General features: G+C 50.6%; 1 protein-coding gene across 1 annotated transcript; it reads right to left on the bottom strand.

Annotated features, from left to right (window-relative positions):
* Nucleotides 1-657: 657 nt before the first annotated feature.
* Nucleotides 658-27,030, bottom strand: Irs2 (insulin receptor substrate 2). The gene is made up of 2 exons (XM_041673599.1): nucleotides 22,494-27,030; nucleotides 658-2,979 (listed from the first exon to the last, which is right to left on the bottom strand). Exons 1-2 carry the CDS (start codon nucleotides 26,476-26,478, stop codon nucleotides 2,975-2,977), a joined length of 3,990 nt encoding a protein of 1,329 aa, XP_041529533.1. The 5' UTR covers nucleotides 26,479-27,030; the 3' UTR covers nucleotides 658-2,974.

Raw genomic sequence — 27,030 nt, 5'->3', positions numbered from 1 at the left:
GGTATCCTGGACTGTATCAATAGGAGAAAGTGGGGCTTACAAGATGGCTCAGTGGGTAAAGGCACCCACTGGCAAGTCTGGCAAACTGAGTTCTATCCCTGGGACCTACTCTGTGGAAGGAGAGAACTTGATTGAGTCCCAAAAGCTGATCATGGCGAACACACAACACATATATAGTTTAAAACAGAAAGGGGAAGTGAGCTGAGCTGCCGCTGTCATGTGACCAGCTGCTTCAAGCTGCCTGCTTGGACCTTCCTGTCTGGAAGATTGACCCTTACACTGTGACAGAAAAACACTTTTGCCCTTAAGTTACTTTCTTTCAGAAACTAGGATTCATGACAAAATTGACAGTTTCAAATAAAAGTTTTAAAAATCAAAAGGTACCTAAGTGGGCCCGAGTGTGGTGTTGTGCCATATGCTTTAATCCCAGCAACTAGGAGGCAAAATCAAGTGGATCTCTATGAGGCTACCATCGTCTGTAGAGTAAGTTCCAGGACAGACAGACAGCCTAGCAGAGAGAAACACTGTCTCGAAAACGAATGAACACAAAAAACAAAACCACACGCACACACCGCTTGCTAATGCCAAACACGCAGGATGAGACTGGCTTCAAGTTAAAACTGGTTATCTATGCAGAAAAACATCCTCCAATCTGTGTTCATTTCATAAATAATGCATTTTATTTTATTGCATATGGCTATTAAGGAGGGCATTCGTGGTCAATACAGACTAAATACAGCATACTAATCTACTCCAGTTTATTCTTGTCTTCAGCAGTGTCCCATGACCCCTATATACACCATGTACAGCGGAAGACAATAGGGAGGGGAGTCTCTTGTCGAAATACAATAGCGAGAAATATATTTAACATCTTGATATCCTGAAACAACATGTACTCAAAGAAAACACTGTTTAATAACTGTTAAAGTTTATATAGCAAAAAATAGTTTAAATTTAAGATTAAGTGTCAGGCAAAATGTACAAAGACTCAATATACAGCTTGAAGTGCGGCAAACATAACACTCCCACATTTTGGTTCCATTCTGTAAACTAAATTGAAGGATGTAAATATTGCATATGCCTGCTCTTCTTGAAATGTACAGGAGGGGGGAACTTAGTGTACTCTTGATGTCTTGTTCTGCTCCTTTCAGCTGCACAGGGACACGTACCGTCTGCGTCCTGTGGTGACCTCTCCGAACACGGAGGGAGCATCACATCTGCCTTAGTGTGCTGCAGTCAGCACCGCCAGCAGCTCAGTCCTACTGCCCCTGGGGGATTTAGTTACAAAGCAAACACGGCTCAGGCTCCTAGTCCCAACACTAGTTAACATCTCAGGGGATTCTCAAGCGTTCATCTCCACAAAGCACAGGCACATGCCAAAACGGACTTCCACGCTAGTGCTGTGCGCCCGTGCACCGCTGTGATGTGTAACTGCGGGAGGGAAAAGTAAACCTTGAGAATTGGCGCAGGGTGCGAGTCAATTTACATTCAACTTTGTCTTGCAATACAGCCTTCTTCTACAAGCTCAGCACAGAAGCAGGAAGACAGCTGCATTGCCATTAAATAGATTTTTAAGACAAGGAATTTTTTGGTCATCCTCTAAAAAGCCTCTTCTTATCAATGCATTATTCTATAGTGATATATATCTATATACTTATATATATATATATATATATATATTCTCCCAAACAAAAACAAAATGACATAAAAAATAAACCAGCAACTCACAGTTCCAAGAATTAGTGTAGTCTCTACAGGACTATGGAAGAGACAGGCACTGGGGAGTGGGGTTGGGGAGGGCGGGGGAGGCAATGGAGCAGCAAGGTGACTGATATTCTGCTGGCAAGCTCAGCCCTTCTAGGTGACACAGGAGACAATTCCACAACACTGACATTTTCAGAACACTGAAAACAGAACCAGGGTAGTCTTTGTCAAGAACTGTTGACAAGCATCTGCAGGGACAGAGGTGGCTTTTCCTCTTCTGCTGTCTATAGTGTGATGGCTGGAATGCCTCCCCTCCTCTTCAGGGCAGCCTTGTAGGCCAACAACATGACATCATGTCAGAGATAATATATTTAAAAAAACAAAAACAAAAAACAAAATTGCCACACCCAAACCAGCCTGAGCTGCGAGCATGCCTACATTGGGTTTTGGTTCAAGGAATGCGAGCTAGGGTTCAGACAGGAGGCTCGTGGGCAGGAGAAAAGGCTTTGCCATCTGAAGTACTGACACGAGAGCGCGTCAAGAAGTCCATTAAAGGTACAAAGAGAGAGCTATCCTTCCCCACCCCTACCCCCAAACACGGTTGATGATGTCCAAAAGGAGGCTGCTCTGGTCACGTTTAGGAATCATGAGAATTAATCCGTCTTCAAGTCCAATCCCAAGGAGAGTTGTCAGTCCCACACCGGGCTCTGTGCGTAAGTAAACATCGCAGGTACCTGGACTGGAATCCACATCCGCTTGTCGGAGAGATGGAGGTCAGCATGTGACCCATGGGGGCAGAGCTGCCCTGTACCCTGCCAAACCATCCGGCTTCACCTTGAACTGAGGTAGGACTGTGGTAGTTTTGACTTTAAGCCAGCTAATACCAGATTTAACCACTTTCATGGGTATCATAGCATCTCCTTGCACGCTGAGGGATTAATTCGCTTTGCCAGAATGAAAATGAAGAAATGACAGCGCAGGCCGGCTTTATGAAGGCTAATGGAAATGCCCAATCTCCCGGAATGTACGCCATCAACTCATTTAGTTTACAAACAAAAGAAATGCAACTCATACAGAGTGATGGTGACGGTGACAGCAGAAGAGGTGGCCTTGCCTCTTGGCTCCTTATCTAATACAGTTCCCAGAAGTCTCACAATGTAGAGTTACTCCCATTTGAAAGGAAAGTGAGCAGCGTTGGTTGCAGACAGGCTGAGCATCTCCTTCGCATGGATTCGGAGTTCGATGTGGTGGCAATGGAGCCTGTAGCACTTCACTCTGAAATAAAGATCAGATAACTGGTGAGTCATGCTCCAGGGACCATAGAAACCCAGGGAGCTCCCCAAACCCATGGACCTACATTTGGGGTTGGCCTTTCCCTTCAAATGAGGTGCTCGGGAGATGCAAACTCAAGACGGCTATCCTGGAGATGGGGCAGCAGGGTGCACTCCAATCTATCTGCACATAGGTGAGAAACGTCGTCCCCATACACTTTGCCGAGCACTCCATGGGGATGGGCAGGTTTCTTGCCCTGATGACAAGCATCTGTGAACGACAACCACCACACACCTGCCAAGGCTACACTACCGCTATCAATCTCTGACTCCTCAAAGAAAGAAGAGTTGCCTGGGGTCCACTCTTCCACCCCAGGAACCTGCCCATCATCCTCCTTCTTTTTAAAAGCACATAGATTTAGGCAGGGCAATAAAGTATGGAAGAAACGTGTTTGCTGTGAGGTCAAACACTCCTACAGTCTACAGATGACCATAATACTAGTATGGGAACCTCACGCCTTTAATCCCGGCACCTGGGAGGCAGAGGAAGATGGATCTCTGTGAGTACAAGGTCAGTCTGTTCTACTAGTGAGCTCCAGGCCAGTCAGGGCAACCAGGTAAGACCCTGTCTCGAAAAACCACCCCCTCCCCAACTTAAAAGTTCCCTCAGTCACACATTACTGTCACCCGGCTCTCATCACCTCTTAAGACAGTACACATCTACTCAAGTACAAGGCTACCAACCCTCCTGCCGAGCTGAGTGGACGGAGGACTAGCATGTGGTCATGTGACCAGCTGTACCTGTCTGTCCCTTCCATGGAGAGACAGCATGGCCTCTAGAACCAGGTCTCCATTCCTAGTGTGTAAAGTCCCCATGTACCTTTGTGTGTGTGTGTGTGTGTGTGTGTGTGTGTGTACACTCTTGTTCATTTCGTCACTGAATAGCACGGCAGGGAAAACTGATGTCACATCACGATGACCCTGCCCTTTTATCTTCAAAGTTCCTTCTTCAAAGTGGCATGTGACTTTACATCACTCCCCATGATGACAGCTACAAGGCCATATTGGGCCTTAAACTGCTCAGCCCTCTTCTCTCTTAGGTTTAATATCACCATCATCATAAGGCCAGCACACCTCTAACACTGACTGGAATTCTGACCTTTGACTCGTGAGCCTCATTCTTTGTTGAGAGAGAGAACGTGTGTGTGTGTGTGTGTGTGTGTGTGTGTGTGCATGTGTGCGTGTGTGTTCGTTCTTTCCTTGAGTTCACAGGGCTAACTCAGCAAGAGAGAAGTTTGCAGTGTGCCCCTAAAAGACATCCTGCCACAAAGAAGAATGTGTGGCCACTCTCCAACAAAGCACAGATCTGTGCAGACAGAGCCTGTCGGGTGTGAGACAAACATCCCAGCTCTTCTACCTCCCCTGACAATGTGACACTTGGAGGCCATGCAACTTCATATTTTTTGTTTGTTTTGCATTCTTTAAACAATTAGGAGATAAACATTACGCAAACAAAGTCAACAGACATTGAACTCAGTATGTCTTCCTAAGGAAAGGTCTCCCATCTAGGTCCTGCTGGACCATTGATTACCAAGGTTTTTCCATCCCAAGAGACTCCAGGATACAGTGGCATCTGACTCCTGACAACCTTAACAAGCAGGGCCCAAGTTTCACAGTAAAGCAACAGTCTCTTGCCACTCAGGGGACCCTAAGTCAGTGACTCTCCTTCAGGAGAACACCGGACAAGTTAACTTAAGTCTACATAACACTCAGGGAGATGAAGCTGAACCCATGATCTTAGGAGTTCTGGGAGTCCTTCTGTTTCTCCACTACAACACGAGTGTGTTCAAGGGTCAGTAGGGTAAGGTCTGCGCTTCCTTAGGGATGCCATGTGGCTGAGATATCCAACTGCAAGCATCAGGTCATCAGGGGCATGCATCAAGTGGGACTTGCTGCTGTGTGCCTAAGAACAAAACAAGCTGAGAAGCAGGAAGAAGGCTGGCTGCCAGGCATGGGCCTTTCAGGAAGGTTCTTTTCGAGTTCTATTCTTCATCCAAAAACAATATTCTTATGGGAAGATGAATGGGTGCCCAGCACATGTACAACAGGGGGCAGGGAGATCAGACAGCACCACACTGTGAGAACTGTGTGCTCAGGATGGGCGCATCCCACATTTTCTTTCCCTCCCTCCCTCCCCCCATCTCTCTCGTGCTCTCTCTCGTGCTCTCTCTCTCTCTCGTTCTCTCTCTCTCTCTCTCTCTCTTTCTCTCGCGTGCGTGCGTGCACACACACACACACACACACACACACACACACACTCATACACGTGCACATGCACCAGGGTGATACAAGGTGATGGAACTTGTCTGTTGTGAGGTCAAAGACGCCTACATCTACAGATGACCATAATACTAGTATGGAGACCTCAGAACCCCCTTGGGATCATGGGACTTAAACTTTAGTGTAGTTCCTTAGGACATGTGCTTGAGGTGGCCCCAGAGCTGACAGAGACAGTGTGGGAGACCTGGGGAACCTCTTATACGATATAGCAGGAAGCCATCAGAAGTGGTCCGATGGGTGGGGGTGGGGGGCCTACAGAAATAGGGAACCAAGGAAATGCTGGTAGTCTTACTGGACCCACAGGTGGTGGAAATTACTTTAACTATGTAAAGATGTGCTTGTGCTGCATTTGTTTCATCTTGCCCATCTAAGGCACCTGATTGGTCTAAGAAAAAGCTGAACTGCCAATAGCTAGACAGATGAGGGATAGGCCGGGCTAGCATGCAGAGAAAAAGAGGAGGAATCTTGAAGGAGAGGTGAGGAAAAAGGAGAGAATGAGGGAGAAAGAGAACGACACACCTAGGACCAAAAGCCATGCAGCCACCAAGCAGTCATGGAGAAGTAGTGAACGTAAGCTAGACAGAAAGAAAGAAAGGTAAAAATCCCTGAAGCGAAATGTAGATGACGAGAAGCAGGGTAATTTAAGTTATGAGCGCTAGCAAGAAATAAGAGCTGCAACAATTAGTCACCAGAGAAACACAAATCAAAACAACTCTGATAAGTCCATCTTATTCCTGTAAGAATGGCTAAGATCAAAAACTCTGATGACAATTCATGTTGGAGAGGATGTGGGGTCAAGAGAACACTCCTGCATTGCTGGTGGGAGTGCAAACTGGTACAGCCCCTTTGGATATCAGTGTGGTGATTTCTCAGAAAATTAGGAAACAACATACCTCCTCAAGACCCAAGCAATACCACTTTTTAGGTATATACCCAAAGGATGCCCAATCATACCACAAGGACATGTGCTCAACTGTGTTCATAGCAGCGTTATTTGTCACAGTCAGAACCTGGAAACAACCTAAATGCCCCTCAACCGAAGAACAGATAAAGATGTGGTACATTTACACATGGAGTACTACACAGTGGAAAAAAATGACATTTGTGGACAAAAGAATGGATCTAGAAAACATCACATTGAGTGAAGTAACCCAGACCCAGAAAGGTATAATATGTACTCACTCATAAGTGGCTTATAGACAGAAAGCAAAGAAAAACCAGCCTACAATTCACAATCCCAGAGAACCTAGACAACAAAGAGGACCCTAAGAGAGACATACATGGATCTAATCTACATGGGAAATAGAAAAAGTCAAGATCTCCTGGGTAATTGGGAGCATGGGAATCATGGAGAGGGTAGAAGGGGAGAGGAGAGGAAGGGAGGAGAGCGGAGAAAATATATAGCTCAATAAAAACAATAAAGAACAAAAAAGAAAAAAGAAATAAGAGTTAAGATAAGGTCAAACATTCGTAACTAATAAGAAGTCTCTGTTTTAATTTGGAAGACTGGTTGGCAGCCCCAAAAGAAAGCCTGCTACACCCACTCCATGAAGCCCTCAAACTGGGATGGATGCACTACGAGAAGGTAAGAGAAAGGAATTGCCTTAGTAGCTCCCATTTTTCCATCCTTAGGAAAAGAAGCCCTAAGACTGAAACTGGCTATCTTTATGCCAACGTTCAAAACACCTTTCTCCAATGTGAACGGCAGCAAAAACTATGCTGCACATACTGGCCAGAGCTCTGGCTGACCACAGCAGGATAACGTATGACTGAGGAGGGCCGCACAGGAGGCTGGCCTAGGCTTTGGGGGTTAGACACAAGATCAGACTCCTGTCCTCATCAAAGCTCCTACCCTTCCCAGTCCATCAGGAGAGAAAATCGAGCCGGGGTCTGATCTGGATACGAACTAGGATGCCTATGCCTGTGCACTAGGATGTGATGTGTGCCCTATGCCTGTGCACTCGGGTGTGATGTGTGCCCTATGCCTGTGCACTAGGATGTGATGTGTGCCCTATGCCTGTGCACTAGGATGTGATGTGTGCCCTATGCCTGTGCACTAGGATGTGATGTGTGCCCTATGTCTGTGCACTAGGATGCCTGTGCCCTATGTCTGTGTACCAGGATGTGATGTGTGCCCTACGCCTGTGCACTAGGGTGTGATGTGTGCCCTATGCCTGTGCACTAGGATGTGATGTGTGCCCTATGCCTGTGCACTAGGATGTGATGTGTGCCCTATGCCTGTGCGCTAGGATGTGATGTGTGCCCTATGCCTGTGCGCTAGGATGTGATGTGTGCCCTATGCCTGTGCGCTAGGATGTGATGTGTGCCCTATGTCTGTGCACTAGGATGTGATGTGTGCCCTATGTCTGTGCACTAGGATGTGATGTGTGCCCTATGTCTGTGCACTAGGATGCCTGTGCCCTATGTCTGTGTACCAGGATGTGATGTGTGCCCTACGTCTTTGCACCAAGATGTCTGTGCCCTATCTATGCCTTCTGTTTACTTTTATTGGGCTGGTTCATGTAGACTATGAAGAAGGAAAACGTTTTCTTACATTGCTAATCTGACATCCCCAACCTTAAATATTTATAGGTCCTAAGGAGGAGATGCCAGTATACATTTATTTATTCATTACCTATGTCAAATCCACTAGAGGCAACACAAGGATGATTAATTTATGGCCACTCTGCTCTGCATGTGCCTTCAGAAGGGAGACTCTGAGCTGTCCAGTCATAGTGGTAAAACTATGGAAGACCCTGCACTGCACATAGGAAAGACCCACAGACCCACCCGGACCCACCCCTGTTCTGTGCCTGGCAGTAGCTCATACTGAGACTGGACTCACAGGATTTGAAATTTCTTTGCAATTCTACACCCAAATCCCTAAGATCAGAGATGAACTCTTCAAAGCAGTAAGGTTTTGAGGCCTGGAGCCATGAAAAGCAGACAGGCAGCAACAACAAAAACTATTAGCAAATAAACTTCCGTCCGTATGCCCGGCCACAGAGTCCGGTCATGCTCCACCTTTGTTCAGCCATCACTGACGGCATGTCACTGATATGCCCCACAACCAGGACTCCTAAGTCCCCAAGGATGAGCCTGCAGGTCATCTTTTCCCAGGACAGAAAGAATTCAATGACTATAATGGCTTCACCACCTCCAAAGCTATGCTCAGACCTCAGGGAAAGAGGAGAGGGGAGGAGGAAGGAGAGAGGACAGGAGAAGGAGGGAGAGACAGAAGACACAGAAAACAGATACACGGCTGAAGGATCAGGCTCTCCACAGTCCACTAGACAAGCAGCAAAATAATGAAGTCCCAGCACACCAGTTGAGCATCAAGTCTAGAGTCTTAGCAAGAAATAAGACAGACATCCAGGGGCACGCGAGTCAGGTGGACTCACTTGTGCCTTCCCTTCCGCTGGGATTCTCATGAAACTCTGGGTTTCTGCATGTTCGACGCCAGGCTCTTTCACATGTCAGTGTTCAGGCATACACTTAGGTCAGGACTGCTCTGCCCCGGGAAGCTCAGGCTCTGTCTCTAGATCTCTGCAAGCTTCTCCCCACAAAAGCTCCACACAGAACCTCACATGGAGCCCCAGCAAGGTTCGGTGCAGCACAGAGAAAAGCAGGTGTGGACTCTGTAACATATTCAGGGCTCTGAATTCCTAGTGCTGTTTAGATGAATATTGATTTGCATGCCAAATGAAAAACAGAGGCTACATATTTTACATTTCTAGTAGCAAACCAAATTAAGGAAGAACTGAGCGCTTTGGTGAGTCCCCACATCCTTCAAGCCCATTTCAATGCCCAGTGGAGGCTATTCATTTGGAAGAGAAATTCCTAGAAAAATACGCCTGATAATTTAGTATCTTCTTACTTTGCTAAGAGTATTTTAAAAAAAAAAAAGGTCAGGTTGGGGGTGATAACAAAGTCACCAGAGATTCTAAGAAAAACGGTTACTTAACCTTTCATCTAAATTGGAAAAAAAAATCATTTAAAAGGAAAACATGGATGATTAAGCTCCCTGTGACGACCTGCTTGAGAGTCTTCGCTGTGAGCTCGCACGGCTGCTGACAATTAGAGCCCTCTCACTTGGGATGCTTGGGACTAAACTCTCTCCCTGTCTTGAGTTGTAACTTGCTAATGACACAATCAATCCCAGCCGGGAGATGAGACCGGAGATGAGCCGATTCGGCTTTCTCAAGGCTGGAATCAACTACCCTTCTACTCAGCTTAATCCTTCAAGGAAGACAGTCTCTTAATGGCCCAGCCACGGTGTGCTCAGAGGCCTCCCAGCCTGAGAAGCACCCCACTTCAAACTTTCTCTACACACCCAAAGCTTCGCCCTTTGGGAACTTGCCAGCTCAGCCTCAGCGGCAGCATTTACAAGTCAAGGTTTCAGTGGCTGTTTCCTAATGTGGGCATCTAGCGAGCTCCTCCCTAAAAGGAGCCCCCAGCTACGTGCAGATGCAGATCCCACACTAGAGGAGTGAGCTCTTTGCAGATGCAGATCCCACACTAGAGGAGTGAGCTCTTTACACACTCCAGTGTCTTCTGCATCCTAGGGCATCCTTTCTCTCAAACCAGGACACTCTAATCCCAGGTTAAAACCAGAGCCAGAATGATGAAGGCCTCTCAAGTGGTACCAGGGTGAGGAGTGTGTGTGTGGGGGAGGTCGGTATCAACTTTTCTCCAGTGCTGTCAATAGGAGGCTCCCTCTGGCCTCGAGGACAGATGTTTGGGGCCCAGTGGGATCACAAGAGTTCACTTGAGCCCAGTCTCCACTTCTGCTTTGCGTCATTGTCATGTTTTGTTGTAGGAAACGCTGCTGTGCGCATTTGAGAGTTGCAGCACAATGCTGTGGGGCACACTGACACAGGAGAAAGGTCACTGGAGTGGATTAACCAGTTCCCTGCTGTCACCTTCTCTACCTGCGTTTTGGTCGCAAGAGCAGTTAAAAGTTACTTGCTTTTAAAACAAAAGCAATAACCCCTAATTGGCATTTGCTGTAGACTTCCAAAGAAACCCTTGCCCTATGTACTTCTTTGTGTTTGTCCTCTCTTCCCTCTCTCTCCACACTTTACCCAGCCCCATGACAACCCGCTCTGTTTAGCTCTCTGGACATTTAACTCGGATGTTTTTTTTAAGATTCTATGTATGAGATCATACAATTTTTTTTCCATTGGCTTTTTATAGAACTCCCTTCAAAGGACATTAAATACCATACTAGTATCTGATCCTACTTAATGAGTAAGACGAGGTGATGGACACATGCCTTGGGAAACCAGCTTGCTTGCTAGACTGCATGTGACCGTGTGCTTCTGGCCCTCATGTCTTCATGTCCTCTGCACTCAGGACAATTTTCCTTAGTCAAGCTAAGTTCAACTAACAAAACCAGAACCAAAACCAACCCTAATAGTTTATGCCACTTCTCAGAAAAGAAAAGATAAACACGCAACCTCCAAAAGGAAAACAAAACCTGAAGGTGGTGGGTCGGATGCCCAGAAGAATTCTTTCCATCTCACAAACGGTGATGGTGCACAGCAGGGACCGACCTATCTCTTCTGCAAATACGGTGTTATGGGATCACAGCCACTGTCACTCACCTAGCACAGCTGGGTAGCTATGACAACCAACCATGAGCCTCCACTGTCCAATCCGTCACAGAACCTAGTCAGCCAACCCTTCAAGGCACATGTACCCACCAACATTTAACAAGGAATCCAAAGAGAAGACACAGGCTGGTCTGTCAAAATAGCACCAAACATTTTCCACCTGTGGGCTACACCTGAGGCTAACTGATACCCCTGGAAATTATCTGCAAGCTTGCGTGCTTCGGAAACGCAATACTGCCTGCTAAAGGCCACGCTATCCTCTTACAGACCCTGCGAGTCATAAGACCAGGTGTGAAGCCAGCACTCTTTCCAATGGTCTGCTCTGGCTGCTTCTTCCCAGCACAGAATCCATCTGGACACCAAAGGCAAGCCTTCTTGATACTCAGCTTCCCAGAAAAACTGACACCTACCACAGCTGCAACCCATAACCAGCTCTTTCTCGGGTCCCCTGAAAACGTGATTTCCAGGGCTCCACTTCCACAGCCAGTACATGAACCAGCACTAAAATCACGAGCGCCTTCTGAGAAGCTCCACTCTTCTCTGAGATGTAGCACATTTTTGTATGATGGCTCACACTGATGCAGAAACTATGCTTTATGTACACTATAAAAATGCTTACGATTGGAGTCATAAAACCTTCCATCTTCTTCCTGTCAGATTACAGATAAGTAGACTAAATATTCAGAGCAGATTCGTTGCTTTCCTTCACCTGTAGCCAATCTGCTGCGGAGCTATGGGTCATACTGATGGCCGGGGTAGATGGGATCTATAATCAATGGCCCCGGGGCTCAACTCTGGGGCATGTCTAAGAAGGGACTTCCAGATTGGGTTAACTGGGAAGACCCTCTCACCCACCACGGGTGCCGCCATCCATGGGCTATCACCTTGGACTGAGTAAATGGAAAAATGGAGCCGAGCACCACGGTTCATCTCCTTCCGTTTCCTGACGGAGGCTGCACTGTGGCCAGCTGTCTCCGGCTCCTGCAGCCAAGCCTGCCTGCCATGACGGCTCTGAGTCAAAGCAAGCCCTACCAAGTGCCTTTTATCAGGTGTTCTGTCATAGCAACAAGCAAAGGATCCAAGAGCAAGCGCTCAGCAGGGCTTCTGCCCCAGCTTGCACCCCTGTGAGCCACATCTCATACACTGCCACTCCCTAGGGAGCACAGGAGCCATTCACTGCTGCCATTCCTGCACCCTGAAACCCACACAGCTTTCCATGGTTCAAGGGGATGTATGTGTGGGAGGCACGAGGTTACAATGGCCAGAGTCAGACCCAGGGTGGACCCAGCCGTGGCCACCATCAACAGCTGATTTCTCAGCTAAGTCAATCAATCACACCCACTCCTGAAGATAGGGCCATTCTCTCCCCCACCTCACCCCACCCCCCAGTGTCACAGTGAAACTACCAAGGGGGATTCTAGATAGAAACTGTAATGACTACAAACAAAACATACATGAATATTGATTTTCTACATCAAGGAGCACATGCTTCTGCCATGACTCACAACTCCGTGGTCAGACTCTTACTTCAGTCACGCAGGCATGTAGCCACATGCCATGTTCTGAACTACAAAGGCTTCTTCAGACCCGGAGGCCCTGAGTCGCTGAGGAAGGCCGGCTCTGCTGGCTGTTTGGGGAGTCAGGGCAGTAGGGCAAAGGGGACTTGCTGCCACAGCCCCACCCCCCTCCTAAGATGCCTCCAGGAGCAATGCAAACCAAAACAGCCTGGGTACCACGGGGAGGCACAGGAAACTATACAGGCTGGCAGGACCTAGCAAAAGGAGAACCAACCCAGCTGACTGGGTGAACACAGTGGGGAAGGAGAACTCAGTTGAAGGGAACTCCAAGCCACTGGAAGCTAAGAACTCTCTGAAGACCAGGGTGCCCATGCCTCTCTGTTGTGCTCGAACCATGAGAGGACAGAACGGAGCCAAACCCTGCTGTACCCACCATGTGGCTCAGCACCCAGCTACCACAGCAGTGACCCTCCCCTGGCACACGGTTCAGCCAATCCCACGTCCCACAGGGACTCAGGCGGTGCATGTGCTCTTGTAGCCAAAAGCCAGGGTGTTTATAAGATATCCCAAGCCCTCAAGTCCTATGTAGCAACCACACTTCCAGAAAGACACCTTCAGCCCAGGCAGAGTCTCCTACCAGCCACCCACACTAACTAGGGCCCAAAGTAAGGTCCCGGATGCCTGGGTTAGAGACAGGGCCAAGACTCCTGGTGACAGAGGATGAGAAGCTGGGCTGCAGGTGTACACAGAGTCAACCCTCCTGGATGGGCTAGACCCAAAACAAGGACATGCCATCTACTTCTGTCACTCAGCCCAGGGGCAGAGGCTAGAGACCTCTGGTCAACCAGCAGAGCAGTCCAGGTCAGGGCAGATATCCTAGGAGCTGTCTTCTCCCAAGCTCTCTGCACCAGCTGGAAAGGGCAGCTCAAGAATAGGAAACCCAGCAGCATCTAGGCATCGCCCCTCAGGAGGAAGGTCTGCAGGGAGAGATGGTTTCCATCTCATGGTCAGAGGGTAAGGAACTATGAGAGGTTGGAGGAGGGGTGGAGGCAGATGAAGTCCTCTTTCAGGAGCGTGCCCTGGGGGACACCAGCTTGACCTGGCTATGAAGAACTTTCTATGTGCATACATTGTGAAATTCAGTTTCCATGAGTTGCGGAAACCATTTTTCCCCCTCAATTTCCCTTGGGAAGCAGCAGGCTGTATTCTGGCTTCCAGAAGGACAACAAGCCATGGAGGTGAAACTCAAAGAGGGGTCGCCTCATTCCTAGCTTCTCGATTCAGATGGCGCTCTAAGGTGCGGCTTCTATAGTAGGAACCTGTTAAAATGCAGTTTAGGAAAGTGAGGCTGAACTGGTCCCAAACCGCCAGCAAATTTTTAAAACCATGCGTGCTGTTGGCTGGAGACATCCGATTTGTATGTTCTGCACACCAACAGCCCGGAAGAACTCCAAGCTCCTGTGTGCTCACTGGCCATGCTCAGCTGCACACTCAGGGGAAAGGGAAGCCAGATCTCCACATCCAGAAGAGTATACAGCGTGACCACTACAGCTTGCCATACCCGCTGTGCCCCGCGGGCCTAAGCAGTTCCATTTCTGACCTTGCCACACAAAACCCAGCTTCTCGGTGGTTCTCTCTAACACACATGGCGCTGAATCCTACAGAAAACTCGCGGGCTCCAGACCATTGTTGGTGGACTTTCAAAATCTAGTGCCATCACCTCAGCCTACTTCTATGATTTCTCACCCCACTTCCCCATCTGCCAGGGGCATCCAAGATCCCGAACAGGGCTGAGTTTGGCAGTGGCCCAGGGTGTCCTCACTAAGGGGAAAGGAGAAGAGAGGATCCCCGTGGCTTCTCTTTGCCAACCAAGAAGGCTAGGACAACAGGGTCATAGCAGTGACAGGTGGCCTCTTCCCAGGCATGTGCTCAATTACAGAGAGACATGGGACCTCACTCAGGGAATCCACACACACCATACTTGGAAAAGTCTTCTATGTTTGTGATAGCAAGAGGCCCTTCACAGCTCGCCAGAAGAAAGTGAGGTTCCTAGTTTTTTACAACCGACTTCACAATTAAATTAAAGAAGCTACTTTAGCAAAAAAAAAAAAAAAAAGTATTGCCTTCTCATATGAGTCCACAAAGTAACTAAAAACAGGGCTTCGTTCTGCCTAATCTATCCCATCCTCCCCCCCCTCCCGGCCCCCTGAAGCTGAAGGAACAGAGATAAGCTGCTGTTCTCAACATAGTCCCTTCTGATTCCAGGAACAGCGGGGACTCCCAAGGCAGCCCCCCCATCCCCACGAGGGCAATCACCTATAAACACAGGGCACCTATCCTGCGGGAGCCAGCTGTCCCTTCAAGCAAGAAGCGCTTCTTTGGACCATCTTGAAGAACCAGAACTGAGATAAGAAAGACCGGACCACACCTCCACAGGGACTGCCTAGTTACACAAGACCCCTGACCCCAAGCCTACTTCTTCCTCTATTGAAACCCAGCACACAAGTCGGTGCCCCAAGAGGGACCCGTGGCCACAAGATGTATGCAGCTGTTCTTCCTCTACTGAGTTCGTCTCCTGTTTGCCTCTTCGATTGATTTACAGAGACGGTGTGGCCGAGACTGATCTGTTAGGGCAGCCAGAGTCTATTCTTCTGTCTTAAAGACTCTTGTGTCGAGACAGTACCCAACAGACCCATGATGGGCAAGACAGTAAATTTTGAACCTGGCCCTCCCTGGAACCTGGAGAAGCTGCCGCGGTCCTGGTTTGTTTGTCCTGTGGAAGTCTCCTTCCATCAGCCCACCCTGGACACATGCCGCTCATCACGGAGGGCTCCTGGCCCAGAGCTGCCATCTGATAGAGAGACCGAGTCCTCTTCCATGGCACGGCCAGCATAGTCACCTAGGGCGCAGGGCCTTCCGATGCTCTGCTACAGGTTTTACCTATGAGGACTCAATGAACTCCTGGTGTGTCTGCCTGAGAATTCCTTTACAGTCACACCACCTCCAAAGGGGGCAGCTCATGTCCAGTTCAATTTGAATGAAACCCATCTGCCGTCATGTGAAAAAAGCCAGCTAAATGATTTTCCTCACAACTTTTTTTTTAAGGACCTTAAGAATATTAAGACCTCATGGGACACTTGGTCCTGAGAAGATAACCACGCAGAAACAGATGATTAGCTACTAACCGGTCCTGAGGCTAATTCTAAATTGGTGTTTCCCAATCTACTCACCATTAACTGAGTTAATGACTCATCTCTTTGGAAGCTGCTAACGGGCTGTGAGGGGTGTACAACACTCCACACACAGGACACAAATGCAGAGGCTGAGGGTATTCACCCAGCCTGCATCACTGGTCAGCAGGGCTGGTTCTGTCCCGAAGAGGGAAGGCCTTCAGGGTTCATGAACTAGCCTAGAAATATGTCTTCTTAGCTACATTCCCCACTGCCTCTGCCTGCTGTGCGAGCCGTCTTCTCACTGGGCACTTTGCTTTTCTACCTCAAATGCTTCCTTCCATCTGCCCCCTGAGAGTCCCTAAACTGGACACAACAGCAGGAGGGTGGTGGGACCTGCTGCTCCTGCTCAGCTATTCCACAGGAGTGTGAAGCAGGGCGCTCAGACGTCCACTCAGGGGGTGCAAACCTCTGGGCCACCTCCTCCACTGCTCTCCCGGTGGCATTTAGGTGGTATTTAACAACTATTCTACCCTAGTTACATCTGACCTTGAATCAGTGTTAAGGCAGTGGTTCCCACTGCGGCTCTGTGTCCTCAGGTGCACTCTGGAGCCTAATCCACACCCCCTGCTGCTCCCACACTAGCTGAAGGGCCTTAATGTACTTGGATGCTAAATTTTATAGTAAGTCCTGTGTCTGTGTTCTGGGTTCTTTAGGAAAACATAGAAACTGCTAGAGGAACAGAAATGTTTCTTCACTCAGGTAAGGTCCAGGAAGATGGACCACAAGAAGTTACCACCAGGAGTTAAACTTGCAAATCCATGGACAAAAGAGGGCTTAGAAAAAGGGGGGTGGCAGTGGTAGAAATTAACACAATGAAGTTCTTCAAACTGACAGATGGACACTGGCTAAAAAAAATAAAATAAAAAAACCGAGAGGGCTTTCCCACAATAGCCATTCTTCCTCTCCGCTTCCTTAACTGTTCCCATTTCACTCTGAAATTGTGAGGAGGAAAATGAGCGGGAAGGGGGAAATTAATTCAATGCCGCACAACAGAAACAGGAAACAACAGTCATCTGGGAAGTTCTGAGGCAGAGTGGTTATGTGCTTTTCAAGCTGATAATCCAACATGAACAGCCTGAGTCCAACACTCTCTCCTTTTGTCCTAATGACTTTGGACAGACCACCCGACAAAACCTGAGTCTGGGGCTGCAGAGATGGCTCAGCTTTAACAGAACTGGCTGCTCCTCCAGAGGTCCTGTGCTGGATTCCCAGCACCCACACAGCCGCTCACAACCTCTGGAACTGCAGTTCCATGAGATCTGACACCCTTTTCTGGAAGTGCACAGTCATAAATACAGGTGAAACACCCATCCATACACATAAAAGCTGATTTTACATACATTACAGGATGTCTGGATGTCACATGACATTATACTTACAGAAATAAAAACACTACAAAGGCTTGAGTTTCGCCTAGTTGTGCCCTGTGAAGTTGCCTTTCAGTATTGCTCAGAATGTTTCTTTTTCATTTCACCCAAGAAGAATTCGTTCAGAATCATATTGTGTTTGCCGAATTTCTGGACTGTTAACAGCACACTTTGGTCCCTGATGATGGCCTGAGTTAAGTCCACAGACAAAGTAGAGAAATCTCATGTCATAGTAATAAACATTAAAATACTGCACTGTGACCACGAAAAAAAAGCAGAGTTGCCCCAATGTCAACATTTGGCTTTTGAAGCGATAATGAAAACTGCAATCTAGAATGAACATCTATGCTTTGGGGGAAAAAACAAAAACAAAAACAAAGCTTAAATACCATACACACAAATCACTGAGAATTCTATCAACTCTCTATAGATGAAAAGAATAGAGGATCAATATTCTTAAGGTGATTGGCTAAAGATTTGAATGTCCTTACAAAATACATTACTATTCAATTAGAAAGAAAAAAACAAAAACATGGGTTTTGAAAAAAAAAAAGACAGTACGGGAACACAAACACCAGATACTTTTTAAAATAAATATTAAAAGACTTGGTACTTAAGGGGTTCATGTAAAGGTTTATCTTTAAGATATATCGAGGATCCAAATGTTTGACCCAATTTCAGCAAATGCACAAGAAGTAAGAAATATTTTGCAAATGTCATCGCATAAATACCACACAAAAGAAATTGGAACAGCATGTAGATCATTTGGACAAATAACTATGTCTGTGTAAAACTCAGTATTTTTTCTGCTTTAGCAGAAAAAGAAATCGCAATTATTAAATGAACTGCTTTATCACCCACACACAGCCTGTACATTTCAGCCCAGCTCTATTTCAGCACTCAACACAATGAGTTCAATGACGAGCGCCAAGCCCAGAGTGTCTGGCACATTCTGCACCCAGCAAGCAGCTCCTGGTGTGCAGCTTGCTTCCTGGTCTATTCCAACTGCAGGTGTTACTTCGGGGCACCCTCAAAATAAGCCTAGGAAACTACCCACAAAAGACACTCAAAAGACCAGTGGCCACCATGACCTCAGCATTTCCTTACCAGCTGCCTCCAGAAACCAGCATCTACCTTCCCTGTGTCATCAACTACACCCCTTCCCCTTGCAGTCTTGAATGATACATTCAGACAAACGAAAATAAATATAGAGTGTTCTGTTTAGATTTGGAAAGCACTGTTGCCACACAACCCAACCCTCAGTAGCGGGATAAGCAGCAAAACCTTTGTAGCAGGTCATTATGGAGAGGCAGAAAATGTGTACTAAAATGGCAACATCTTGCATGAAAACATACACTCTTTTGTGCTGGTCTAGAGAGACTAAACAAGCTCCACCCCATCACAGTTCTCCAGGCAAAGAGGCCAAATCTGGGGCTCAGCTCCACTTTGAGTCAAAGTGGCCCCACACTAATTGGCAATGTAGACTCGAGAATAAAGTTACATTTCCCCTTAAGTTTCCAAGGTGAAGGGAAAACATTCAGTTCTGGACTATCCAATGCCCCCCTCCCAAAACAAAATAAAAGGTTGGCCCGTTTGCCAAATCTGATAGCAAAGTTACCTAGCTCTTAGAACATGCTTCCAGAGAAAAGGTGTTAGTAGGAATCTAACAGAACACCTTTATGCCCAGCTGCTGCTATGAAAATTGCTTCTTCGGGGTCGAAGAGCAAAGAATCCAGCATGTTCATACTCTACCGACAAACAGCACAGTACTGAGATCAAAACTTGAGGAGTGACCCCTAAGTTAAGTCAACAAACAGAACCGAAACCCCGTGGAATCCTGGCTAATTAAACCTCTGAAGTTTGAGGGTTTGACTGTTAGTTAGAGCTGGCAGCATTAAGAGTCAATTTTAAAAATGTATATTCTAATTACACATCCTCATCTTGTCAACAGCTCTTAATACCTGAGCACATCACAGCCGGGAATGCAAAGCCTGCTTTGAAGCCAGGGCAGACAGCAGGCCTGTTTTTCTTAATTGTTCTGCTACTATGTAATTTGAATCTCTACATTGTTACTTTCATTTTCCCCCCCTTTCTGGAACAAATCTTGTTTTGTTTTGCTGCTCTCCTCTCGCAGTGCTCTAAGGATGAGCTACCACCTGGCTTTAGGGAATTCTTAAAGAAGGTGGTGAGGGTGGGTTTCTTAGAGCACCAAGCACAACGGACAATGGGTCAGGAGAGGTAAGCTTTAAGAAGGCATTGTCTTCATTCCCAGACTACTGCGACTTTGGCTTTTCATTTATTAATTTTTAATTTAAGTATACTCATTTCCAAAAGTACCTAAGCAAGGGCTTAGGGCACTCTAATTTCATCTCTGTGGCCCAGCAGGGGAAGGACGGGAATCAACCGCTCTGCAGACAACACAATCAGAAGCAGGGTAGAGCCGGGTAGGTGGCTCTCCGGAGGAGATTAGCAACCAGAACCCTGGCTTCCTCGCTCCGCCCTCCTTCCTTCTCAGAGACACTCCAGTAAAGGCTTTTCTTTCAATAAAGGAAGCAGAACTGGCCACGTGACTTTCATTCACCAAAACCAGAGTGTTTTCCTTAGCACCTCAGCTGCCTCTTCCTTAGGAGGTGAGAGCCACCCTGCAGGGCACCATCTCATCCCCCAGGCACCAGGCCTAAACGGCACCCTCTGAGGCTTGCAAAGCTGCTGTGCTGGCTCCGGGGACCAAGCACTACCAAAGACAGAACTTTCTAGACTAAACCAAGACCACCAGCTCCTTTGGAAACACCTCACTTCTCTGACAAACTGGTTAAGAGAAGGACGTGCAGACAGTCTTCTGATCAAACAAAACTAAATATAGATGCCCTCCACAGCCTCTCTCCCGTCAGCTTCTTCAACATCAGCAACTAACAGAATGAAAATCCCTCTATAGAGAAAACCAACATTTTAGGGCGCATACCAATCTACAATCCTGTCATCAATAATGTGCAGAATTGATAGAAGCAGTTTTAAAACACATTTAATCCAGTTAATTTCCGGTTCCCAAACAAGACAGCAATTCCAACATATTAATCAGACACACACACACACCTGGTGCTTACTAGTTTCTTACTAAGTTGTGTTTAAGAAACCCACCCCCATTCCCAATTCAACTGCAGTCGGCTATGAGACACTGCCAGGACCTTGTGTCTGTATTACTTTACGTACTACATACTACCCAGGCTGGCTAAATTATGACGTGTCTGTGTAACGGATGAGAGTCCAGGAGAATACGAATGAGCAGCTTGGGGTGGCAGCACAGGGCACTGCTGGGAGCCTGGGCAAAGCTTGCTCAGTGTCGAGGACATTCTGCATTTCAGTCTCAAACTCGTGCTTCCAGCCTGGCTTCGACAAACCACCGTCTCGGAGCACGCGGCTCTACAGAGAATTTCTCATCTGGGCACACCTGGATGTGAGCTGCACACAAAGACGTCCATTCTAGGGACATCAAGCGCCCCCCCCCCTCCCGCTGCACTCTGCTTAAGTCAAGTTGCTGGAAATCTAATTTGGCACGGATGCCTCCCTTTGAACATGTGGCTCTGGCACAATAGATTAGTCGTAGTTATCGGTTTTTCCTTTAAAAATACCCCCTTTAGAGAGGAGTTTAGCACAACATCCACGGAACTCAGAATAACTGTAACCAAGATGCCTCCAGGTCAGCTTGTAGAAAGAACTGTTTGGATTTCACACGTGTGAAATCCTGCAGGCTGACAGGAATTTCATCCTGGTGGGAAACCTTAAGCAGGACTAGATAAACCAGGTGTCTAAACAAACTTACCCCTGTGGGTCAGCACTCTTTCTAATCTGCCAGTGAATCCTCTCTGATGTAGTGACTGTACCAAGGGCCTCAGACTTCAAAGTGTGGGAGACCACCCACACAGCCCCAACAGGGCCAGGGAAGCCAATGTGTGGCCTGTGGGGAACAGGGGGCAGAGTGTCCCCACTGGGTCACATCCTGCTGTGTTTAGATGACCTGTGGCTTACCCATCCTCAACTCCCTAGTATTAGAAATTTTGCACTGTGTAAAACTTTGACAAAATGACCTTCATTTGAGATACTGAACGTGGAGGCGACACTTGGCCAACTTCTAGTTGACTTAATTAGAAGCTGAGGTAATGCAGTACTCTTGGTAGTTCCTGAGGCTCTTTTCTCCACGCCCATTTTAATTATAATAATAAAAGAATCAGATTTTCATCTATTACCCTAGAATAACAGTATTTGCCCCAAGCTAGAAGCCTGAAGCCTAATACACTAGACCACCCGTTCTAACTGTGGATAGCACGCAACTGCTCTGCTTAGGAACCAAAACTGTACAGGTTCCGTGAAACACAGACCACCAACCACATGGCTTCCACTCCCATCACGGGCTTCACTGCGGCACCCAGCCTGTCCTGCTAGCAACCCCATAGAGAAACACCGACAAGATGGAAGAACAGTGGAACTCGGCACTCCAGCCCGGGCTCCTCTTACACCCCAGTCATTTCTGAGACACAGAAGGCTTTGCCAGGCGCACAGCAAGCCCTTCTCTGAGCTGGTGGATATTTGGTAATTGGAGAGGAGACAGCCCCAGCTGCCCTCCAGTCCACTGTTCCTGGAAAAGAACCGCGCTTCAAACCCTGATCCTGAAACATGGCTGAGTGCTATTGCCTGGGTGCTCTGAGAAGCCCAGCCCATCCTGTTCCTATGCCAACCCCGACTCCTTGTTCCACCCAGCCCACGAGGGCCTTCCAGTGGCTCCTGAGCTCCCACACCTCCTCAGGGATTTACATCAACAGCTCCAGCATTACCTGGGAACTTATTAACAATGTCATTTTTCCAGGTCCTAGACCTAGACCAGGAATCCTGGGAGATTGACTAGTACCCACAGACAGGAAAGCCTCCAGGACACTCCCAGTTACTCTCAGGTGGGAACAGCTGCCGTCAGGCTATGTAAGCCAAGCCACACTACTACCACTTCCCTTATGGGAACTATGGAGCCTCTGATGACATGTCACAGTCTACATGTGAACTTGAAGTGACAGGAGTTGCTCCCATGAGCAGGCAAGACTCATGCTCACTTCCCAAGGGTCAACAAACTATAGCTGGGCAGAGGTGACCTAGGACACAGAGCCAGTGCCTTTCAGCATCCTCAACTGTGATGATCTAAACAACTCTTCCAGTCTGCAGATGGGAAGGGCAGGACCACAAGGACCCAGGCAGGAGATGGCTGGAACTAAAACAAGGTCAAAGTCTCCCGCCCATGGGGAAGGCATTCATTCTACTCATAAGCCAAGCCAATGCTCATGGCAAGCTCTTTGGAGAGAGACAATGACATGGCAGCCAAGGAACCACTAGGGTAGCGTGACATCCAAAGCCACCCAATACTCCCCACCCCCTTCCCAGCCTCAAGGTCAGAGGACCTCACCTTTCACGACTGTGGCTTCCTTCAAGTGGTGGGACAAGAAGTCAATGCTTGCGTAGGTGCTGGCAGAGGGCAAGGCTCCGGGGCCCGGGCCCCCACACACCCCGCCTGTGCCAGTGCTTCCCACGGTGCTGAGAAGTCCCCCAAGGCTACGGGTCCGGCCCCAGGAACTCTTGTCTCCAGGCTGTGGGTGCTGCGGCTGAGATGGCGACAGGGACCCCTGCTCATCCCTCACGTCAATGGCAATGTAGTTGAGGCCGTTCTGGAAACCCACAGAGGTCTCTCTGCGCATGGGAGAACTGCTGCCTCCAGGACAGCCAATCAAAGCCCCAGGTTGACCTGGGTTCCATGGCCTAGCCTGCGGGGCTGGTGGCACAGCCGGCGATGGCTGTGCCTGTCCTGGGGATGTGGGCGGCTCATCACTTCCTCCCAGGATGCAACTACCTTCGCTGCTTTTCCTGAGAGAGACGTTTTCCACAGAGGCCGAATTGTGGCGCTTAGAGTTGTGGGCGAAGGAGGGGGACACTGGGGTGACTGTGGTGGTGGAGGAGAAGGTCTCTGAGCTGTGGCGACGTCGCCCCCCCTGTGGGTCTGCACGGATGACCTTGGCACCCCGGTGGGGATCAGGGGGCTGGCTGACTTGAAGAAAGGCCTCCACCCCAGACACCTGATCCATGAGACTTAGGCGTTTCAAGCCAGATGTGGGACTGGTCACTCGGGCACCTTCGGGCTTTGGGGGTGCTGCGATAGGTTGTGGCGGGGTAGCAGCCACACCAAAGGCCATCTCGGTATAGTCACCATTATCCCCAGGCTCTGATGATGTTGAGGAACCAGCAGTGGGGCCCTGGGAAGTGGCAACTGATGCTGGAGGCAGGCGATAGAGCTCTCCTGGGGCAGGTGGCAGAGGCTGCTGCAGGGAAGAGGGGGAGGCAGAAGGACGTGGGGGCAGAGGTGGGTATGGAGATGAGACCTCTGGGGAGAGAAGGCCATCCATGGAGCCTACTGTGTCTCCACTATGGGCGACAGGTTTAGGGGACTTGGGAGAACTGAAGTCCAAGTTCATATAGTCAGAGAGCGGGGAGCGCTGCCGGCTGTCACTGCTGGTGCCTGGGGTACCTGAACCCAGGGATGAAGCAGGACTACTGGCTGAAAGCAACGAAGAGGATGAAGCCGCTGATGCCAGCAGTGGGGGAGCAGGCGGGGACAGACGGGTACCCGCCTCACCAAAGTCAATGTTGATATACTCGCCAGGGCTCTTGGGCTCTGAAGGTAAAGGGTACTCTTGCATGCTGGGAAGGGTCTGCAGTCCCTCTAGCGACAAGCGTGTGGGTCGCACTGCCCGACAGCGCTGGCCCAGGAAGCCCTCAGGGCGGCCACTGCCGCCACTGGGCCTCATGGAGGAAGGCACTGCTGAGTGGTGAGGCTGGGTATGGCCACCCCCAGCTGCCCCAAAGGTGCCAGCCAACTGGGAGGTTCCAGAGGTGGCCTGGGGTTCCAGCCTCTCCTCTTCCAAGATTCTCCCCACAGGGGAGCTCATGAGCACATATTGGTCACTGTCCCCACTACAATAGGGGGCCTTGTAAGAGCGGGGCAGAGAGCTGTAGCAGTGTCCTGGGACACCCTTGAGGCCCTCTCCCCCTCCACGCAAAGCTGCTGAGAAGAAGTCGGGTGGCGTGCCCGTGGTGCCAGCCTCGCTGGGGGACATGTTGAGGTAGTCCCCGTTGGGGAGCAGCTTTGGGTCTGTGTTCTCCATGGACAGCTTGGAGCCACACCACATTCGCATGTACCCGCTATCCTCCGGAGAGCTCTCGGCTGGGGAGCTGGCTTTGTAGCTGCCTCCGTTCACGGGGAAGGTCCTGCCTGCCCCTGAAGGGGGTGCTGGCACTGCAGCTCCCGAGGGTGGCAAGGCTGCTGCCGCCGCTGACCTCGGCTGCAGGATCTGCTTGGGGGCAGACACGCTGGTGGGGCTCATGGGCATGTAGTCGTCACTCTTGCAGCTACTGGGGCCAACACTCCTGAGGGCAGCCCCAGGGGTCATGGGCATGTAACCATCATCTGCCCCCAGGTTACTGCTGGAACTCTTGTGGGAGCCAATCTCAATGTCTCCATAGTCCTCTGGGTAAGGGTGATAGGCCACTTTGGGAGAAGACACGGGGAAGGATGGGCAGAGGCGACCTGAACTGCCAGAGAAGGTGGCCCGCATGAGAGTATACTCATCAAGGGAGGCAGAGGAAGGCTGGGGTACTGGCCGCTGTCGGGCAGGTGTGGTCAAGGAATAAGTCCTCTTCCTCAGCCCTCTGTCCAGGTCCTGGGCCCCATCCCCAGAGACCCTACGGTAAGGGCGGCCACAGTGGCTCAGGGGTCTATCCATGCTCATGTACCCATAGAGTTCGCCCCCACTGCCGTCCCTGGCTGGCGGGGTCTCTGCGATTGACTCGGGCGTGTTGCTCCGGTGGCTACTGAAGGCTCTCAGGTCGCCAGGGCTGGAGCCATACTCATCAAGGGACATAAAACCAGGGTCACTGGGGGAGCCGGAGGCAGAGGCACTGCCGCTGGATGGACGCTGGCCTTGGGGGTGGTGGAGCGGATGAGGCAGGTGCGGGTGGGGGCCTGGAGGCAGCGGGTAGGAGCCCGAGCCGTGCCCACTGCTGGAGGATAGGCTGCCGGGGCTGGTGGCAGCGGGCGGTGAGTGCGCCACGGGCATGGACATGGAACGGCTGTGTTGCAGGGCGCCCCCTGCCGGCGCCAGCGTCACTTTGCTCGGGCGGCCTCCGCAGCCGCCACTCAGGGTGTGCGAGCGACTCAGGGGCGCGCGCACCGGCCCAGGACTCAGGGGGCTCCCGGCCACCGACATAGGCCTGCCTCCCGCTGTCCCTGCCCCGGCTGCCGCGCCGCCATCGCCCTCGCTGGCCGTACGGACCCGACATGAGGTGCACTTGGCTGCTGGCGGGGTGGCCGCCAGGCTGTCGGTGCGTGAGCGGCGCACCAGGCCGGTCTGGCTAGGGGGCAGGTTGACCAGGTGGTGGTGGCGGCGCGCGCCCGGCACACTGATGGGGTGAGTGGCCGACGACCCGGACGACTGACTCTTGCTGCGAGGCCGGAACTCAAAGAGCTCCTTGAGAGCCTTCATGGCCTCCAGGATGGTCTCGTGGATGTTCTGCGCCACCACCGAGTCGTCGGCTTGCATCCACAGCTCGCCGGGGCCGGTGACGGCAGAGCGGCCCACTTCGATGAAGAAGAAGCTGTCTGAGTGGCCGCAGCGGCGAATGTTCATAAGCTGCAGCGTCACCGACGGCTGTTCGCAATTGAGCTTCACGAAGCCGATGGTGCGCGCAGACAGACATAGACGGTATACACCAGTCAGGTTTTTGCTCTGACCCAGGCCCTTGGGCTTCAGGTTCACCTGCCACACCTCACGGTAGACTGCCGTGGCGGGCGTCACGAGCCCGTAGTTGTCATCGGAGCCAGCGGCACCCGCCGAGCCGCCCAGGACGCCCGGGAGAGAGGCGCTGCAGGACCCGCCGGTGGCCGCAGTCCCATCGCCAGAGCGACCCTCGCTGACCAAGTCGGTGAGCGCGCGGTACCAGCCCTCTTGCTCCTGCTCGTTCTCCGCCGCCACGGCGAAGTACTCGTCCTTGGTGTAGAGGGCGATCAGGTACTTGTGCTTGGCGTCCGCGCGCTTGTTGATGTTCAGGCAGCAGTCGAGCGCGATCACTCGCTTCGGCGCGCCCGCCTTGCTCCTCCACTTCTTCTCGCTCTCATAGTACTCCAGCCTCGGTGGCAGCGGCGGCGACCCCCCAGCAGCGGCTGCATCGTCGCCGCCCGTGCCGGGGCCGCGCAACACGAAGAAGCGCTTGTGGCCGTGCTTCTGCTTGCGCAGGTAGCCGCACTTGCGCACGCTGTGGTTGTTGTTGTTGTTGTTATTATTGAGGTTCGGGCCCTCCCCGCCCGCCGGCGCGGGGGCCCCGGGTAGGGGCGCGCTAGCCATCGCCGCCGGTTCAGGCCGCACCTCTCGGATAGGAGCGGAGGGGATGGCGAGGGCCGAGGGGCGCGGGCGGGGGCGGCTCCCCGCCACCCGTCGCCCGGCCGCCTGGCCACGCGCGCGCGTCCCCCGGGCCCAAGCGGTGGGCTAGGAGGCGCGCGCGGCTCGGTGGCGCAGGGCCCTCCGCCGCTCCGAAGGATGCTCGGTGCGGGCGGTCGCCGCCCCTCGTTCCGACTGTCTGCTGCGGCTGCCTCCTGGGCTCTCGGGCGGCGCCCGGGGACTGGCTGGCTGGGCCGAGAGTCGGGGTCCCCGATTCGCGGGGCCGAGCTTAGGACGCGCGCGGCCGGCCTGCTGCCGCCGTTCTGCGCTGCGCGACTCCGGGCTGCGTCCGGACACTCGGGGCCCACGCCGCCACTGAGGCCGTTGCTTCTGCTGCTGCTGCTGCTACCGCCGACAACAACGACCCGGGCTTGTCGCGGTCCCCGCCGCACAGTGAGTAACACATCGCGCACCGAGTGACTGAACTAAGAGCAAAACAACACGTGACTCTGCGTTACG

This window comes from Microtus oregoni, unplaced genomic scaffold (genome assembly GCF_018167655.1).
Source record: "Microtus oregoni isolate MIOR12 unplaced genomic scaffold, Mior012 000024F_ref0000369, whole genome shotgun sequence".
Classification (NCBI taxonomy): domain Eukaryota; kingdom Metazoa; phylum Chordata; class Mammalia; order Rodentia; family Cricetidae; genus Microtus; species Microtus oregoni.
This window is presented reverse-complemented; position numbering and strand designations above follow the sequence as displayed.

Coding starts and splice junctions, on each gene's coding strand:
- Irs2 (XM_041673599.1), bottom strand. CDS start 26,478: ATGGCTAGCGCGCCCCTACCCGGGGCCCCCGCGCCGGCGGGCGGGGAG.